We start from the raw sequence: 19,521 nt of genomic DNA, 5'->3' as shown, positions 1-19,521 counted from the left end.
GCAGGGGAGAGATTTGGGAGTGTTGCAATTAACCTAAGCTTCTGGAGCAAAGAAACCCAAAAAGGACAATAGCTGTATTTCCTTTCTTTCTTACATATAACAGTCCAGAGGCAGATGGGAGGTCCGCAGCAGAAGGAACCTGGGCCTGGTCCAAGTTGTCCAGGCCCAGGTTCCTTCTGTCTTGTTGCTCTGCCAGCCCCTTGAATGTTAGTCTGTTTCATATTTTCCCCTAAAATTGGTTCCCACTTTAGAGTTAAAATTTTCAAAGCAGAGGTGAGATTGGTAGCGGAGCCTAGAATTAGAACCCTCTGGAAAATAGAAAATAACATTTTGGTCTAGTTCTGAGAGGTATAATGGCATTAGCTTGAAAGTTGGTAACTTCCTTGGGTAGCTGAAGTAAATGATATCCCTTTTATTTATCTTTTTTTGTTTGGTTTTGTTTTCAAGTCACTATCCATCTCTAAGAAACTGGATGCCACAGGTATCAAAAAACACTCATCCCTTCCAGAGTAGGCTCTGTAGTCAGGGCTTGGACAGTACAACCCCTATTAGCTAACAGAGCTTTATCCTTCCTCTTTAACCATCCGCAGTCTGTTTCCCACCTGGAAGCCAGAATGGTCCTCATGAAAGGAAACAGACCACTGCAACTACCTCTTAGCGGGCCTTCTTCTGCCCACTCTTTTCCCCCTACAGTTTACTCTTTTCGCAGCAACCAGGGTGATTTCTTGAAAATGTTTATCCCCTTCCCCAGAAACTTCCAACAGCTCCCCACCACACCTAGAATGAAATCCGGAGTCCTTCCCATGGGTCTGGACTCCCGCTCGCTCTCCAACCACTCTCGCCTTGCTCACTCCTACCCAACCACTGCACTGACCTTCCCATCGTTCCTCCCACAGGCCACACTGTTCCTGCCTCAGGGCCTTTGCACTTGCTGTTTCCTCAGTCTGAGTGCTCTTCCTTCATGTATGCATACAGTTTGCACCTTTACTTCATCCAGATCTCTACTTAAGTATCACAGTTTTTCAAAGAGGCCCTTCCTGACCACCCCATCTAAAATACCACCACCAACATTCTACTTTGTCTGCCCTGCTTTAATTTTGTTGCTAGTAGTTCTCTCTAGCTGATTATTGTATATGTTTATTTACTCATCTACTATCTGTCTTTTTCACTAGAGTATAAACTTCATGAGGATTTAATCTATTATCCTCTGGGGATAGTTTCTGACCACCCCTGTGATGGTGACACTCCCCAAGCCCCAGGTCAGACGATGCCAGGGACCAGAGAACACCAGGAATTCTGGCCCGCCCTCCCCCCTCCGTTTGTGCAGCTGGTGGCATTTTCCTGTATCCATTCCCAAGCTTCCACGTATCTCTCCTTCCTCATTTTCCTCAAGTGCAAGTTAAATCAAAATTTTTAACAAAGTGATATTTCTGGAAAATTCTACCTCATATCTACTGAAAGACTCCTCAAGTCAGTACATGTCAAATTTTATAAAATATTTACTGGAGAAAAATCAGCGATGAAGCACATTTTATACCATGTTTTGTCTAGTTTTAAACTGTCATTAGGCCTAATTCAAGGAGTGCTACTGTATGAAATATAGCACTGTATTTCACCTAATCTCTCATTATTTTTAGACACTCCAGTAAAATATAACCCATAAAAATATGCCAGGAAGAAAAAAACACTAACAATTAAACTATGACCCACTAACTGTAAGATACTTACCAATTCCATAGACATTAAAATGGAGGGGGCGCAGATTTGGAGTTGATGAAATATTGCTGTCTGCTGTTAATTTTTTTAAATTAATTTTTATTGGAGTATAGTTGCTTTACAATGTTGTTAGTTTCTGCTGTACAGCAAAGTGAATCGGTTATACATACACATATATCCCCTCTTTTTTAGATTTCCTTCCCATGTAGGTCACCACAGAGCAGTGAGTAGAGTTCCCTGGGTTATACAGTAGGTTCTCAGTTATCTATGTTATACATAATAGTGTATATATGTCAATCCCAGTCTCCCAATTCATCCCACCCCCTCTTCCCTCCTTGCTATCCCTAAGTTTGTTCTGTCCATCTTATTGGTATCTTTCTCCCTCCCGTGGTGGAATGGCTTGGGAGACCTGTGGTAACTCCAGTGTTGTTCTGTGGAAGAGCTCAGGTCCTGACCGCTCTCCCTCTGCTGCAGGGCATCATTCTGGAGCTCCTGAAGGAGGCCATGGTGGCCAACCTCAGCAACACCAGGGGCTTCCTGATTGATGGCTATCCTCGGGAAGTGAAGCAAGGGGAAGAGTTCGGACGTAGGGTGAGTGTTGTCATGGGGATCGTCCCAGAAAAAATAAACAGGGGACATCAGTGAGGCTGAGGGATAAATTCAAAATCTGTCCCTTTCTCAATTACATTTAATAAAGCTTTCTATTACAAATGGCAGAAACTCAGCACACAGGCGAAAAACAAGCGTGGAGGGTGGGGCTGCTGATGGTGGATTTGTTGGTTCGAGTAAGTAAAACCACCAAGAGCAGTTCACAGTTGGTTGGATCCATGTATTCAGATTTGTTCATCAATGATCTGACTTTCTCCATCTTTTGGATTTTCTTTCCTTGCGTTGGCCTCATTTTCTTCCTGTTACAGGCTTGTATTCTACCATCGACGAGGGTGAGTCAAAAATTATCCGCACGCTGGCTGTAGAATTTATTTTAATTAACTTTTAGAAAAGACAAATTCATCATTTTTTGACATAATCTCCTTGCTTTTCAATACACTTTGTCCATCTGCCAACAAGCTTTCGTATTCCCTCATTAAAAAATGTTTTAGGCTGAGCTGCGCGCCGCGAATGCACCGATGCCTTCACTTCTTCATCAGAAGTGAATCCAGCTCCTTCTTGATGACTAACACTTGTGCAACCTTCCTTGAACTTCTCTATCCATTCATACGCACTTCTTTGTGACAAAACACTTTCTCCATAGTGCACACAAAGTCTTCGATAAATAACGGCACCAGGTACACCCTCAGACCACAAGAAAAGAATCACTGCATGCTGTTCTTCTTTTGTGCAGATCACAAGTGGGGCATCCATTTTTGCTCACACTGCAGTTACAAATGAACTGATGTAACACATTCACACCGTGACTGGGGAGACAGTAGCCTTGAGTGGAAAGCACTGATAAGACAGTGTGGCCAACAGAAGTTTTAATATAACTGGGGAGCAGATAATTTTTGACTCAGCCTCATAAGTGACCTCACAGAAAAGTGTTTCTGTTCTCCAGTGGGTCCAGCAAAAAACGCAGGGTTTCGTTTCATTATTCTGGATTATCAAGTCCTGGGCTCATCACTGAACCGATCACTGTGGATATCCAGGAATATCCTGGTCCAACCTGGAGGACCAGGGTGGAGATGGGAAGAAAGGAAGGAGAATGGGCACCACACCTGAGCCACATGGACTGAGAAAGGGAAGGGAATTACCCAAAGAAAAATAGGATGCTCTTAGAAGAAGGCAGGGAGAATAGATGCTGGACAGCACTGCTCCAACCTCCCCAGGTCCCACCCTCTTCACCAGGAGGCCACTCACAGGGGAACAGCAGTAAGCAAAAAACATTGTTCCTGTCATTTATTGAGCTTACTCTGGACTGAGTTCTGTCCTACACACTTTACACACCTTATCTCTAATTTTACAAAGTCCAAACAAGAGGGAAACAATTGTCCCCATGTATGAAACAAAGACTCCAGAGTCTACAAAAATTAATATTTATAGAGATCTCTGTAGACTAGTTTTAAAACATTTGTGTATATATAAATATATGTAAAATTTCATTTGATATACTTTTAATACCATTTAGAAAGAGAGAGGAGGTATTTTCTTCATGGTAAAGGTGATGAATTAAACCCAGAGATGTTACATGGCCTACCCACAGCCACACAGCTAGTATCAGCTGTCAACTCACTGGTAGCTGACAACCACTGATAGGACTAAGATTTGGGGGGCCCATCGCCATCCATCTCTAACACTGTAACGTTGATTAAGGGCAATGGTACTTGTGTGTCTCCTGGGAGTTAGTTTGACCTCCTTCTGAGTCTCTGTTTTATTTAATTTCCTTAGATGGTATCTAAATACTTAAAGGATAATTACTCACTGACCCTGGCATTTCCTACTTGCAACCAGAGTCAGAGAAAAAATTCCCTGGCCCCGTTGACAAGGGTGGTCCCTGACCCCCAGGGCTGACATTGTCCATCTCAGCTCAGGAGCTTTTGTCAACAAGATGGGGGTGTGCAGGGAGAGATGGATTTGTGTATGCAGAGCCTGGGCTGTGTCGGTTCCAGGCGGTTCCTGATGGGCACTCACGCACTGGAACTCTAATGAGCCCTTCTCCCACCAAGTAAACTACTCTAAGAGCACAGACTTCTATATAATCAGCCACTTTTTTACATTTTTTTGTTCTAGTTTGTTTAAAATCATGATAATATTTTACCGTGTTCTGTATATTTACAGAACATGAAATTTACCATCTTAACCGGTTTTAAGTGTACACTTCAGTCATGTTAAGTGTATTTGCAGTGTTGTGCAACCAATCTCCAGAACACTTTTCATCTTGCAGAACTGAAACTCCACACTCATTAAAAAATAGCTCCCCGTTTCCCCAGCCCCCCAGCCCCTGGCAATCACTGTTCCACTTTCTGTCTTTATGAATTGACTGCTCGAGGTGCCTCACACAAGTGGAATCAAACAGATTTGTCCTTTTGTCACTGGCTTATTTCATTTAGCATAATGTCCTCAAGGTTCATTCATGTTGTAGCATGTGTTAAAATTTCTTTCCTTGTTACAGATGAATCGTATGTTGCTTATTCATTTATTCCTTGACGGTTACTTGGGTTACCTCCCCTTTTTGCCTGCTGTAAATAATGCTGCTATGAATGTGGGCGTACAAATTGCTCTTCAGGACCCTGTTTGGTTTGCATTTCCCTAATGATTAATGATGTTGAGCATCTTTTCATGTGCTTGTTGGCCATTTATATTTCTCTGGAGAAATGTCTATTCACATCTTTTTGCCCATTTTTTAACCAGGTTGTTCAGTTTTTGTTGTTGAGTTGTACGTTACCTTTCTACGCTGTTAATTGTGTCCTTTGATACACAGAAGTTTTTAATTTTGATATAATTGAATTTATCTATTTTTGCTTTTGTTTCCTGTGCTTTTGGTGTCATGTCTAAGAAATCATTGCCAAATCCAGTGTCATAAAGATTTTCCCCTATGTTTTCTTCTGAGAATTTTATAGTTTTCACTCTTACATTTAGGTCTTTAATCCATTTTGACCTAATTTTTCTACATGGTATAACATAAGGGTCCAACTCCATTCTTTGCGTGTACTTAGCCAGTTGCCCCAATACCATTGATTGAAAAGACTTTTTTCCTCATTGAATGGTCTTGGTAACCTTGTCAAAAATCATTTGACTGTATACTGGGTCTGAAGGCAAATATCTGAACTTAGGCCTATGAGGTCCAAACTGTCTGAAGCAGTGGCAGCACTGCTGTATTCATATAAAGCCTCCCAAGGGAACACCTTAAAGTGCATCACTTATGCTCTCTGGAGTCAGAAAAACTGGATTTTGGGGACTTCCCTGGTGGTGCAGTGGTTAAGAATCTGCCTGCCAATGCAGGGGACATGGGTTTGATCCCTGGTCTGGGAAGATCCCACATGCCACGGAGCAACTGAGTCCATGTTTCACAGCTACTGAAGCCCGCACGCCTAGAGCCTGTGCTCCACAACAAGAGAAGCCACTGCAGCGAGATGCCCCTGCTCGCCACAACTAGAGAAAGCCCACATGCAGCAACGAAGACCCAACACAGCCAAAAATAAATTAATTTTTTTAATTCAAAATATTTTCTTTATTTTTCAACTCTGTAATCAATTAATTTTTTTAAAAAAAAGATAAGCTGGATTTTCACCTCGATCATAGATTAGTGTGACCCTGGGCATGTCACTCAACTTCAGATTCCTCCTCTGTAAAATAGAGAGATGATAATATAACTGCCAAATCCTCTTAGAGGGTTTTGTGAGCATCAAATGATATAACACACATGTGTTTCCTAAGCTATAAAAGGCTATAAAAATATTACCTAGTTTAGGGTTGCTCATATTTCAGTCACATTTCATTTGAGCCCATAAACTCCTGCTCTGTCATGCCTTTCTCCTTTGCTTATAACCCCAGGATGGGTGAGTTCAGGACTTTCGATGCCCAGCTGGTCTGTCCCCAGCCTTTGGGTAAATATGAATTCAGATTATCCATACGATCTTCCTCAAGTAAAGCAGAACCTCCTTCCCCACTGTGGGCCCCATCCAGACAGGTTTTAGGAAGTGTCAGAGAAGACACTTAACTAGAACTTAGGAGTGAGAGAGAGTCATCAACGTGAAGACTGGGTAGTTTCAGTCAATCCTAAAATTCACAATGCCATTTCCAAAAATATACAAGTGCCCCCTTTCATTACTGAATGGGCGACCTTCAAGTGAGATGCCCACGAAGACAGTCTTTTGCATTCTGCTGGGAGGAGTTTGCAAAGATCAAGCATGATCTAAATTTGTCCCTGGGTACAGCAGTTTAGAAGATTCTAATATCAATTTGGCTTGTGTGCAAGAGAACACATCCAGCCCTCCAAAACAGCACCTGCTTTAAACCTGACCCGAAGAACAAAGATGCTACAAACACAGAATGAGCCGCTGTTGATTCATGTATGCCCTGAAGGGACCCCATCATTTGTACAGCCCACTCCAAATTACAGGCAAGCAATTCATTTGAAATTTGGCAAAGACAAATACAGACATACAAGCTTCCCCAGAGATTCAGAGTAATCACCCTGGCTGAGAGCACAGGGAGTGTTCCTTGTGTACCTGTCAGGCCTCTGACTCTGTTTGAAGCCCATTCAGGCCTATGCATGGTCTTCCAGCCCACAGACATCTCATCTGCCCTTCTGTATCATAGGGACTGATATGCCTGATGCTCAGGACCAGCTGTCACTGAAAAAAATCCAGCTTGGTTAGTTAGGCTGATGCTTTTGCATACCTGTGGCTGATTGCTCTGAGAGGCAGGTCCTTTGAGGATCTGCTTGGCTACCATACACAACACCACTAAAGACCAAAGGCAAACTCCTGTCTACAGCTCAGGGGTACGTGTATATGTGATTTCTCTATTACCACCCTATCTTCTGTCCCCAAGCCTGGTTTCTCCCCACCCCCTCCACTAATTAATGATCTGTGCCTACGTAGTATCCAACATAGCGTATTAGGGAAGGGAAGGTTGTTAGTAGGTGCGTGTGTGAGAGAGAGAGAAAGAAGGAATGTGGAGGAGGAGTTGGGATTTCTAACCACCATCCCCATCTCCCACCCCATTTGCAAATGCCTGGTTATAGTGACTTTGTGTTCACAGGCCTGGATTCAGAGCCTGGCTTTATAAGTCCGTGAGGAGTCATTTAACTATACATAGTCCAGTTTCCTCTCCTATAAAATATAGATTGAAAATAGCTACCTCCAGTCATTAAAAAAAGAGAGAGAGAAACTTTGCCATTTGCAACAACATAGATGGATCTAGAGAGTATTTGCTAGGTGAAGTAAGACAGAGAAAGACAAATACCTCATGATATACTTCTATGCAGCACCTAGAAAACAAAACAAAACAAAAACAGACTCATCGATACAAAGAACAAACAGGTAGTTACCAGAAGGGAAGGGGGTGGGAAGTGGGCAAAGTAAGTGAAGGGGATTAAGAGGTACAGACCTCCAGGTACATAATAAATAAGTCACAGGGATGTAATATACAGCACAGGGGATATGGTCAATAATATTGTAATAACTTTGTATGAGGACAGATGGAACGGGACTCATCGTGGTGATCATTTGCATGCCTCATAATGTATGCAAATGTTGAAGCATTATGTAGTACACCTGAAACTAACATAATATTGTATGTCAACTATATTTCAGTTAAGAGAAGGAAAACAGATACCTCAAGGCTTGTTGGGAATATTGGCTGAAATCCTTGAAATGTGCCTACATATGTATAAGCCCACATATAATATCCAATAAATTGCTACCGTTTTTTTTAATTATGTGTATTTTTTATGACTATAGAAATAGGAATTATACAGATATGAGACAATACAGGAAAGTGTAAAACAAAGACTAACCACCCAGAAACAACACTCTGATGTCTGTTCTTCCTGTCTGGGTTCTACCTATTTTCATGCAGTTAAAATCATACAGAATATATAACTATCTGAATAATAGCTGTTATTTTTTGAGCACTTACAATGTGCCAGGAACTGAACTAGATGCTTTACCCAGGTCCTTGCGTTCCTCTTTACCGTCCTATTCAGTAGGTATTATTATCTCCACTTTATAGATTATTATCCTCTCAAGGAGGGTGTGTGGTTAGTCTGACTCCCTGGTGTGAAATGGAAACGCTTTCCTGTGTTAACCCAACGTTTACTCTACAGCAGCCAAACTAAACACACATTAACAGAAGTGAAATGCATGGGTTTGCTCTTGCCTTTCCCTCCTGAGAGCCTCTTAGCTGAAACTCTGCCCTTTGCCTGACTCTGCAGATGAGTTCCTGGATGCCCGGATGTGTGGATAATGACCGTATATCCCTCTGCCTGATTGCTCTTAACTGTCTCATAACACTCTTTATCTACAGAATCAGTGATTCTGTAGAATCTTCATCTACGGAAACAGTGCCAGGGCAGACATGATGGTGGCAATAGGGTGGTATTATTATTATTAGGGTTGTGTGTTCAGGAATGCTGGAATGACCCCATCACCCCTCCTTTACTGAGGTTCCCCAAGGGGTTAAAGCTCAGAGGTGAGAGCAAATGGGAAATAAGCCAGTGGCTCTGTTGTTAGCTGGGCCTCACCTCCCAGGGCAGTGAGGCTGCGCTGGAGCATGTGTGACTTAGGCTAAAAGCACGGTGGGGCCTCTGACTCTCTCTAAACTCAAATCTGACCAACAGGGGCTTTTACAAAGTTCAAAAGGGCGAAAATATTGCCAGGCCCACAGTAAATAACATTAGCTCACGTTTATGTAGGGCTTGAAAGGCACCATGTATTAACTCATGTAATCCTCACGGTCGTCCTATGAGGCAGAAACTCTTGTCATCCCCATTTAACCTGAGGACAGTGAGGCAGCCAGAGAGAACAAGAAAGCTGGTACTCTGAACCACAGAGAGTTCCTGGGTGGCAGGACCCTTCCCAGGTAATGTGGCCTAACCTGTGTCCTGACTTAATCAGAAGAAAATTAAAGTAGGGGGCAGAGGAGAGCAGGGTAAATGCCTCCTGCTGCTCCATCTGCTGGAATTATCCTGGCAAAGCCATCATCACAAGTCAGCTGACATCCTCATCCTGGTGGGCTGCTCTCAGCTGGCATGAGTGCTGATCCCAACTAGATCCCCAGATCATCGAGAGCAAGGTTCAGCAAAATAAAATTAAATGGCCTCTGGGACTTCCCTGGTGGCACAGTGGTTAAGAATCCACCTGCCAATGCAGGGGACACGGCTTCAATCCATGGTCTGGGAAGATCCCACATGCCACAGAGCAACAAAGCCCATGAGCCACAATTACCGAGCCTGTACTCTACAGCCCAAGAGCCACAACTAATGAGCTCAAGCACCACAACTACTGAAGCCCGTACATCTAGAGCCCATGCTCTGCCACAAGAGAAGCCACCGCAATGAGAAAGCCCATGCACCGCAATGAAGAGTAGCCCCCACTCCCCACAACTAGAGAAAGCCCATGCGCAGCAACGAAGACCCAACGCAGCCAATAAATAAACTTTTTTGTTAAAAGTAAGTTCATTATCAAAAAAAAAAAATTTTAATGGCCTCTGACACCATCCACTTCTTTTCCTACTGCCCCACCCTTCTCTCCTGGCTCCATCTGGCCCACTAGGCATCTGGCCTGAGTCCCATTCTTGAAGGCTCTGACATCCTCACTAGGGTGAGCTCACCAGGCTTTGGAGTTACATGCAGCTGACTCAGAATCGTCACTAACTAGTCCTCAGTGATTTGGAGCAAGTTAACTTCTGTGGCCCTCTATTTCCTCCCCGCAAGGATGGCTGTGTGTGACAGCTGCTGAGGGATGGCTGCGTGTGACAGCTGCTGAAATGTTGCTACGTATCTCAATGCCCTTCCAAGGGCACTTGTGCTCTAATAAGGGTCCCCTGAATATCCAAAGGCCATGAAGAACCCAGTGCTGCTGTGGCAGAATTACAGGGAGCCGGGGCAGGGAAGGGCTTGTTGGGGACATGAAGTTGTCCCCAAGTCTCTGTGATTCACCCAGACAAGAGTTCTCTGCTCTCCCCCCAACAGGATGTTCGAGGCTAACCATGGTCCAGTGAAAAAGGCAGAGCTGCTCCAAGGGACTTTCTAAAGGAATATATCACTGTATTTTGAAAAATGATTAAATGGTATTTCATTCAACCATTTCAAAAACTTGTAGGTAGTAAATGCATCAGTGGCAGAAATAAGCTTTGAATCCATGAAAGGACATGGAGGAAACTTAAGTGCATATCACTAAGTGAAAGAAGACAGCCTGAAAAGGCTACCCACTGTATGAGTTCAACAATATGATATTCCGGAAAAAGCAATTCTATAGAGACAGTAAAAAGATCAGTAGTTGCCAGGGTTAGGGAGGAGAGAGAGGGAGGAATGAAGAGGAAGAGCACAGGAGATTTTTAGAGGGGTGAAATTATTACATATTATACTATATTGGTGGATCATGACATTATGTAATTGTCAGAACCCAAAGAATGTACAACACAAAGAATGAACTTTAATGTCAACCATGCACTTCAGTTAATGTTTCCGTATTGTTTTGTTAGTTGTAACAAATATGACACGCTAAAGACCTAATAGGGGAAACCAGGGGAGGGGAATTATATGTTAACTCTCTCTACTATCTGCTTAATTTTCCCATAAACCTAAAACTTCTAAAACTAAAAAGCTATTAATAAAAAAAAAAAAAATCAGTGGTACAGGCCTCTTCCAAATGGAATGACTGCTCTATAGCTTTTTATGTAGGAAGGGAGTGCTGGCTCCAGGAGAGATAGATTAGGTCAAACCCCAATCTTGGCAGGAGGAAATGGCTTGGTAGAGCAGCTTCTCAAGGTATTATTTTGAGAAGAATCACCTGGGGATCTTCTTAAAATGCAGACTCAGCAGGTCAGGGATGGTGCCTGAGCCTCTGCATTTCTCACAAGCTCCCAGACGAAGCCTGTGCTGTTGGTCCACGGCCCACACTTTGAGAATCTCGAAGTCCTGCACTTATTTCAGTTCATTTACTGCCAGCTCTTACTCACAGACACATTATCTTTGTATCTGAACGAGTCCCTGAATTGTCTTTCATGCCCCCACAAGTGGCCTGGAAACCCCCACAGTAAGAAAAATTGCCTAGTCTCCAAACACAACCCTGGCCAGAAACTGCTCCAGGAGCCAAATTCTGTAACTGAACCCTAGGCTGCCTCCCAAGCTCGCCCTCTGCTGGTGGACAGAGGTCATTGTATGCTAAACTTTCACCCAGCTTTCCTACGGCTCAAATGCTCAGGTTTTTTTTCTTCCAGTTCATAAAGACAGAAAAGAAAAGTTAGATCAGTAGTCCCCAGCCTTTTTGGCACCAGGCACCGGTTCCATGGAAGACTCTTACAGGCAGGGTGAGAGGCATGTTTCAGGCGGTAATGCTAGTGATGGGGCGTGGTGGGGAGCGGCAGATGAAGCTTTGCTTGCTAGCCCGCCGCTCACCTCCTGCTGTGCAGTCCGTTCCTAACAGGCCACGGACCGGTCACGGTCCACAGCCTGGGGGTTGGGGACCCGTGAGTTAGATGACATGTTCCAGAGGCTTCTTTCACTCCTCTAGATTCTGGAGAAATTTTCCACTCTGTTTCTTAAAGCACATCCTTCAGAGGCGGTGCATAAATCATTGAACAACACTTACTGACTACTTATGACTCTGTGCGTCGTCTTAACGTCCTCCCCTACCCTGACTTTGTTCCCATCCCTCCCAGCGCCCTATCCTTTCCACAGTAGGGCGATACGCCTTCATTTACACACTGCAAGATAGGAGGGAGCAACAGTTTCCTGTGACCCAGGGTTGAGACTGGTAGTGGAGGCAAGGTCGCTATCTTCCAGGGACCTCAGGAGCAAAAGAAGACTTTAAGGGAAGGATGGGGAGGTTCACACCACCGATCGTATCACTACCACTCACTCACGAAAGCATTTCTTTATCACCGACTATACCCCAGACTTGGGACCAGGAGCTGAGCACTCCTAACCCCTACACACAAAGAGATCGCAGCCCAGTATGGGAAATAAGCATAGCCGCTGATACTTACTGAGGGTTTGCTCTATGCCAAGCAATCTCCTTACATTACCCTATGCAGTTGTGTTTAATCCTCACAGCAATTCTATGATCATTGAACAAATGAGAGAGTTGGGGGTGCAGAGACGCTGAGTGACACTTTTAGTGAATGATGAAGTCAGGTAATTTAAAATAACAGTTTGTCTTCTCTCATAGAGTTCTGGGGGTTGATGGGCTCAGCTGGCTGGTTCTCACTTAAGGCCCTTTATTCAGCTGCAGTCAGACAGTTGGTAAGGCTGAGTAGACATGTTTGGAGCAGGGGCTGGAATGTGTACGGCAGCATCTCGGTCCACGTGGCTTCCTCCCAGCTTGGCAGTCAGAGTCGTTGGACATCTTAGATGGCGTTGATCAGGCAGGAACTGCAAAACTTCTTATGATCTTGTTTCTAAAAGCACGTGGCATCATTTCCACTGTATTCTGTTGGTCAAATAGTTATAGTTCAGCTCAGATTCAAGGAGGTAGAGGAATGGGCTCTGTGTCTCAATGGGGGAAGAGCTTAAAGTACATTGAGGTAATGAATCAACGAAGACCGTCGTGGAGACAAGTCACCACGCCAGGATTTGACCCTAAGCAGCCTGACTCCAACCTTCGTGCACTCAACCATTATGCTCTACTGACCACATAGGACACACACGACCATGCTGTGCTCCTGGTGGCTCGTGTAAGATATAGTGGTGGACAAAGAAGGAGATGACTAGCTTGCCTCCGTAGGTCAGGAAGGGCTCCCAGCAGGAAACACCACACACACACACACACACACACACACACACACACACACACACACCCCTCTCCTTAGTGTGGAGGACAGATTGTGACTGCATTGGGTAGCATTCTGTACAATCCCTGCATTACATGAGGTGACCTAAAAGTTGAGGACGAGAGACAGCGCTGAGGCAGCCTGTGGAAAGCCACTCACCTGAAAATGGGGTTCCGTGCTGTCCTGTCCCAGCTCTGCCACAACGTAGGTCTGGGACCCTGAGAAGAAGCGGAGGGCCAAGAAAGGAAAGAACTAGGGATCCCAGGTCTTTCTAGAACCTCACTGAGTGGTATTTCTGACTGTGTTGTGTCCCACCCGCCTTCCCAGATTGGAGACCCGCACTTGGTGATCTGTATGGACTGCTCGGCAGACACCATGACCAACCGCCTTCTCCAGAGGGGCAGGAGCAGCCCGCTTGCGGACGACAACACCGCCACCATCACCAAGCGCCTTGAGACCTACTACCGGGCCTCCATCCCCGTGGTCGCCTACTACGAGACGAAAACACAGCTACATAAGGTGAGTCCCCTCACAGCCCCCCAAAATGAGCCAGCCACCCACTTTTTTTTTTTTTTTTTTTTTTTTTTTTTCAAAAAAAGGAAAAAAATAGGAAATTTCGGGTTAAGGGATCTTGGAATTAGAACTGCATATAGCTGCACAGTTTGGGTCAAAATATGGGTTCCTTACGCTTTTCACTTTTGTATGTCATCATATGGACCATGAAAAGCTGGTCATACACTGTTTATAGATGCCATTGCAGTTGCTGGAAACAGGTTGTTTTTCCAAGAAAGAGGGAGGGAAGGCGGGAAGGAGGAAGGGAGGGGAGGAGGAAGGGAGGGAAGGAGGAAGGGAGGGATGAGGCATAAGTCCTGCCTCCCAGACCTCAGCTGAACAGGAGGGTCCGAAAGGTCTCGTCTAGATCAAAACGTCAACAGCTTTGAATTTCTAGATTTGTGCATAGTTCAAAATTAGCACAGGGCTGCCTTAATTTCTTGCAATAACTAGTGTTATTGGGAGAAGCAGCATAGGGGGCCAGGAGAGCAAATGAGGTGAAACGGCGAGGAAATGGGTGGTGTCAACTCAGTGATCACAGGCGATAATCCATGCTGAGTCCCCGTTAGGTTCATGAATTTGGGGACACTGCCCAATCCCCGTTCATTCACTCATTTAATAAATATGTAGCAGGCACCTCCTGTGGGCCATCCATCGTCCTGGTGGTTTGGATGCAGGTAATAAGATGTGGTTCTTGCCTGCTAGAGCCTGGGGTCTAGTAGAGGAGAGAGACAAACGTGTGATCACGATGAGGACCATTTAACCTGGTCTAAGGGAAGACAGGAGGCGTTGGGGAAGGTCACCAGAGCAGAACTAAGCTGAGCCCGAGGCGGGGGTGCTGTGAGGGGAGCAGAGCCCCTCACACAGAATGAGCTTTGCTGTGACCTAAAGTGCCATGGAAAAGAGGAACAAGAGGTGAGGTGGAGAGGCGAGCAGGGACCGGATCAAGGTGAACCTGTCGTAGGAGCAGAAAATTACCCTGAGGGTGATGGTGGGAACTACTGAAAGGGACAGACGTAGTCCGGGTTTCCGTTTAGAAAGCTCACTCCATCAGCTTGTGGGGAACGGATCCCAAGAGGGTCAGGCCAGGAGACCACTGGGAGGCTGGGGAGTATCCAGGAACCAAACCCTGAGGACCCAACACTGAGGAGAGTGGACAGCTACTCTCTGCTTTTCCCAGGAAGTCAAAAGGAGACGCCAGTCCAGCAGTAACCAACTTGTCCTGGAGGCAGCTTACATGATAAATTCCTTGGGGAAAATCACTGACGATGAGTTCTTATCTTCTGAGCCTGTTCATGGTCCATTTTCCAGACTCCTTAGCCCTGTATAGAACCTGAAAGGTGCCCCATGATTTAACTGAGGGATGTCACATATGTGACACAAGGGCCGTCATCCCCACCTTCTGCACCCACAGAAGACACTGCTAAGCCATTGCAGCGCTTTCCTCAGGACCCAGACGTGGCCTTGTGATGTTAGCACAGCATGCCAGGCAGCTTCTTCCAGTTACTAGGATTTGATGAGAGAGATGGATCTTATTTGCTGTGCCTCACATAACCTCTGGTTGCCATATAAAACACAGACCTAGATCTTTAAAAACAAGCAAACAAAAGTGCATCATATATGAGCAGGGTCTTAAGAATTCAGGTGGCAAAGGCCTTTCAAGCATTAGTGAGTTCCACCTTTCATGCTGCGTGGAACACACACGGAAATTATCCAGAGAGAAGAGAATTTCTTCCACTTTCAGGATTTGCAGAGCTGAGAAAAATCCCTAAGTAATTCAGAGTTTAACCACTTTCAGAGTCAGAGAAGCCCTTTTATCTCTTTCCTGTATTATTCCAACCTAAATTCTACACATTCACAAGTGACTGGTATGTGGATATGGGGCTACACGAGTTCTCAGATAAAGCTGATTTCTGGAATCCTCCTCAGAAATATGTCAGTCAGTGGGAAAGGGAGTTTCCCGTCCCATGTGGCTCATCTCTTCAGCTCCCCCTGCATTTTGGAAATGCTGGCAGCTGGGTCCATGGTGAGGTAACATGTATGATCCACTTGGCAAATGTTTAAAACCACTCCAGCCCTGATTCCAGAGCAGTGTGGGCTCCAGCCCTCAGGACTCCCAGAGGGCCTCTCGGAGGAAGCTGCATCGTCCCTGCCTCTGTGCAGGGCTCTCCTCAGCCAGGCAGCTGCAGAGATGAACAGGCTTCCTCCCCCACCTGGAGCAGTACCAGCTCAGGGGCCCAGGGAGAATGGTTTTGCAGGTGCCCCATGGGGCTTGCCAGCAACTCAGGCCACAGAGGGGGACTGGAGGAGAAGCAGGGGAGCCGGATGGCTTGGTTTCCATTGGAGCAGATGAAAGCCTCTGCCCCTTCTTGTCCTCTGGCCTTCTGGGCTCCTGCCTGGTCTCCAGCATCAGCTTAATTGCCCCCTGATTTGAAGTGACAGGCTGGGTCTTTTTCCTGAGATGCTCTTTGGATTCTTAAGTACTGCCTCCCTGTCCCATTGGTTATTGAGCCCAAGGCAGGACTGCTCACTCTCCAGGTGGGCTCCTGGATCATTTAAGGCGTTTTCTTAAACTAGATGGGGGTGGTGAATGCACTTCAAGATGCAAACGAGACGCATCAGTAGCTTGGTGAGATTTCTTTAGGAATTAGAGCCACACAGTGGTCCAGCCCACACTCCAAAAGCACTTCCCTCAGGCCTCAGCGTTGCCCAGTTATGCTTGCAATCGATCCATCCTGACACCTTTCTGCCTAATGATAGTCAACCCTTTTGGCCACCTACTAGCCCAAAAAGTGCAATGAAATTTCAAACTAAAGTAATAGAGAAGCAAAGCAGAACTTATATAGACACTGCCTTATTCTTTGTCTTTGTTATGCCATCATTGTACAATAAAGTTAGAACTGCTTGTCACATAAACTGTGGGATAGAAGCATGTGTGATCCAAATGGATCCCCTGACCTTCCGTTTTCCCCTCTCATAAAGTCAGCTTTGTGCTGCATCTAAGAAAGAATTGGAACTTTTGTCCATGTCACCCCCTTCTTCCTTGCACTCAGGGCAGACATCATTAGTCAATTGTGGTACTTCCTTCCTACCCAGTCTGGACGCTGCCTCAGAAAGTTTCTCAACACAGCAGTACAGGTGGTAGCACACAACTCACTAGAGTTGACCCATAAGAGAAAGCATTTTTCACCTTGAGTGAGAGAATTTATTACTGAAGAAATAATTGAAATGTAGCATTTTGAAGTAAACAGCACAATAACAGTCCAAAGGTCCCCTGGTGGAGAGAACACTGGCCCTGGTGTAAGAAAGCCCGAGGCACAGTGGTGTGAATAAGCTTCGGGAACTTGATGAGTCATTTCACTGCTAAACCTCTCAGCAGAATAAAATGGATGGACGGAATGGGATCTCCTGGAATACCCTAGGTCTGTCACTCCATGCGTCTCAGGAAAAAAAAACATATATATATGTTTTTTATGATTTTATGATTGATGTATATTATTTTTATATATATACTGTAATCATAAAAGTAACACATAATGGAATATTACTCAGCCATAAAAAGGAATGAAATTGGGCTATTTGTAGAGACATGGATGGACCTAGAGACTGTCATACAGAGTGAAGTGAGTCAGAAAGAGAAAAACAAATATAGTATACTAACGCATACATGTGGAATCTAGAAAAATGGTACAGATCAACCGGTTTGCAAGGCAGAAATAGAGACACAGATGTGGAGAACAAACATATGGACACCAAAGGGGAAAAGTCGGGGGTGGGGCAGGGTGGGATGAATCGGGAGATTGGGATTGCCATATATACATTAACATGTATAAAATAGATGAATAATAAGAAAAATATCAAATTGTACACCTTAAATATATGCAGTTTATTGTATGTCAATTTTTGTCTTAATAAAACTTTTAAAAGGAAAAAAATAAAAAATAAAAGTAACGCATACTTGTTTTAGAAAATATGGAAGACTAAGTAGTCCCGTCACTCAGAGGCAAATGTTCTGGATTATTTCCTTCAAATCTTTTTGCTATGAATTTTTAAAGCATCATGATGACCACAGGTATATTCATGAGGTTGTAGGTAACAGGCACCAACCCCAGTTGGCCTAACCTGAAACACCAAGCTTACCTGTAAGGTTACGCGGACCAACACTGAAGTGCAGCTGGTCCAGGCAGCCTGTGGGACCAGGCTCCCCTCTGCTCCTCACACCTATCTTCCCCTCCTTCTCTCTCTCATCCTGATTTTTCTCTTCTCTGGTCCAGAAACAAGAGTATGGAAAACATGCAGCTTCCAAGTGCACATTGCCACAACAGTTCCAAATTTCAGAGAGAAATATTCTGATTGGCCCTGTTTTGCTCCAGTCCCTGGTCCTATCAGCTATGGCCAGGCAGGTGGGGTCACATGGGGCTTTTTCATTTGTTCTGTGACTGTTCTACTGCGTGCATACTACATGTCAGATTCTTGGTGCTGGAGACACAGCAATAAACAAGACAAACTCCCTCACTGAAAAGAGAGCAGTAGACAAGAAAATAAAACAATTACTGATAGGATTAGCTCTATGAATAAAACAGAGTGAGTCGTTAGGGGTGGGGATTTTAGATAGGTGTTTGGAAAGTCTCTAAGGAGGTAGCATTTGAATTAAGACCTGACTAATAAAAACATGGTTGCATGGTTGCCTGGGACTCTTCCCTGAAAATTGGGTGGGGAACAAGGAATTCCCAGAAGAGGACATCTTGTGAACTGGGAGAAATTCCAGAAATAGCTTCCTCAAGTGACATGTACAGAAGCGCATAAATTGATATTTAAAACCTCTCCTTTTGCTAAGGGTAAAAGCAACAACTACTTTAAAAAAAGAAACCAGAAAATTTGAGTGTAAAGATAAAAATTATCCACAACTCTTTGACCCAAAAATAATCATTAATGAACATTTTGATATATTTTCTTACATTTGTGTTCCTTCATTTTTTAATATGCTTTTTGCTTACAGCGTCATAAACCTAGAAATATCCCCGGCCATAGAGGAAGCAGTCCTGATAACAGGTGATATTCATCTCTGGGTTATTTATTAGTCTTAATTTTAAAAACAAAAAGATAGAAAAAAAAAAAAGAAAAACAAAAAGAGAGGCCCATGACTCGTTAAACACGCATTTAAGAGATGCAGAAAATCCAGTTCCTTGGCAACTCGGCTTTTGTAAAGGACAAAATAAGTTATTCGTTCAGCAGTTCTTCTGCTGCAGTGTCCCAACTTCATAAATAGTTCAGTCATTTTTAGGAAGTTCCTAAATACAGCCGTACCCATTTATTGTTCTGGGTAGATATCCAACCTGGCAGGAGGCTTCCTGTGAACTGAGGGATAAGGAATGCGAAATGTAATTGCTGGAACTTCCATGAAAGGAGTGGAAGCAGAAGGCAGCATTGGGTCAAATTTCACCCCTTGGATGCAAAATCCACTTGATAGCCCTTAATCAACCAGATTTTTAAGAGTGGAGCCTAACGCAAAGCAAGGAAAACACCAAATTACTTTTATACCTTGAATTCTCTGTACGTGAACTCTTCATTTTGATTCTTCTTTTCAGTTGGCTAAAGTAACTTGAACTAATTTTTAGTTCAATCCCTCTATGAATATCTGAGAATGTCATTATGCTGGTTTTATACACAAATAACCGTTTCACTGGATAGAAAATTTAGGTCATAATATTTCTCTATAGAAAGTTAGTAAATATTGCTCCATTGTTTGCAAGTATTTAGTGCTGTGGAAGAAAGGCAAAAACAAATTTGGAAGTAAATATGTTTCAACTGGTATCTTTA

General features: G+C 44.2%; 1 protein-coding gene across 1 annotated transcript in view; it reads left to right on the top strand.

Moving 5' to 3' along the window:
* Nucleotides 1–19,521, top strand: part of AK5 (adenylate kinase 5) — a 254,653-nt gene that overhangs the window by 219,642 nt on the left and 15,490 nt on the right. Inside the window, exons 12-13 of the mRNA XM_057715801.1 lie at nt 2,191–2,307; nt 13,477–13,668. Coding sequence (XP_057571784.1) covers nt 2,191–2,307; nt 13,477–13,668 — 309 coding nt within the window. The remainder of the gene's footprint in view (nt 1–2,190; nt 2,308–13,476; nt 13,669–19,521) is intronic.

Source organism: Hippopotamus amphibius, chromosome 1 (genome assembly GCF_030028045.1).
Source record: "Hippopotamus amphibius kiboko isolate mHipAmp2 chromosome 1, mHipAmp2.hap2, whole genome shotgun sequence".
Taxonomy (NCBI): Eukaryota; Metazoa; Chordata; class Mammalia; order Artiodactyla; family Hippopotamidae; genus Hippopotamus; species Hippopotamus amphibius.
This window is presented reverse-complemented; position numbering and strand designations above follow the sequence as displayed.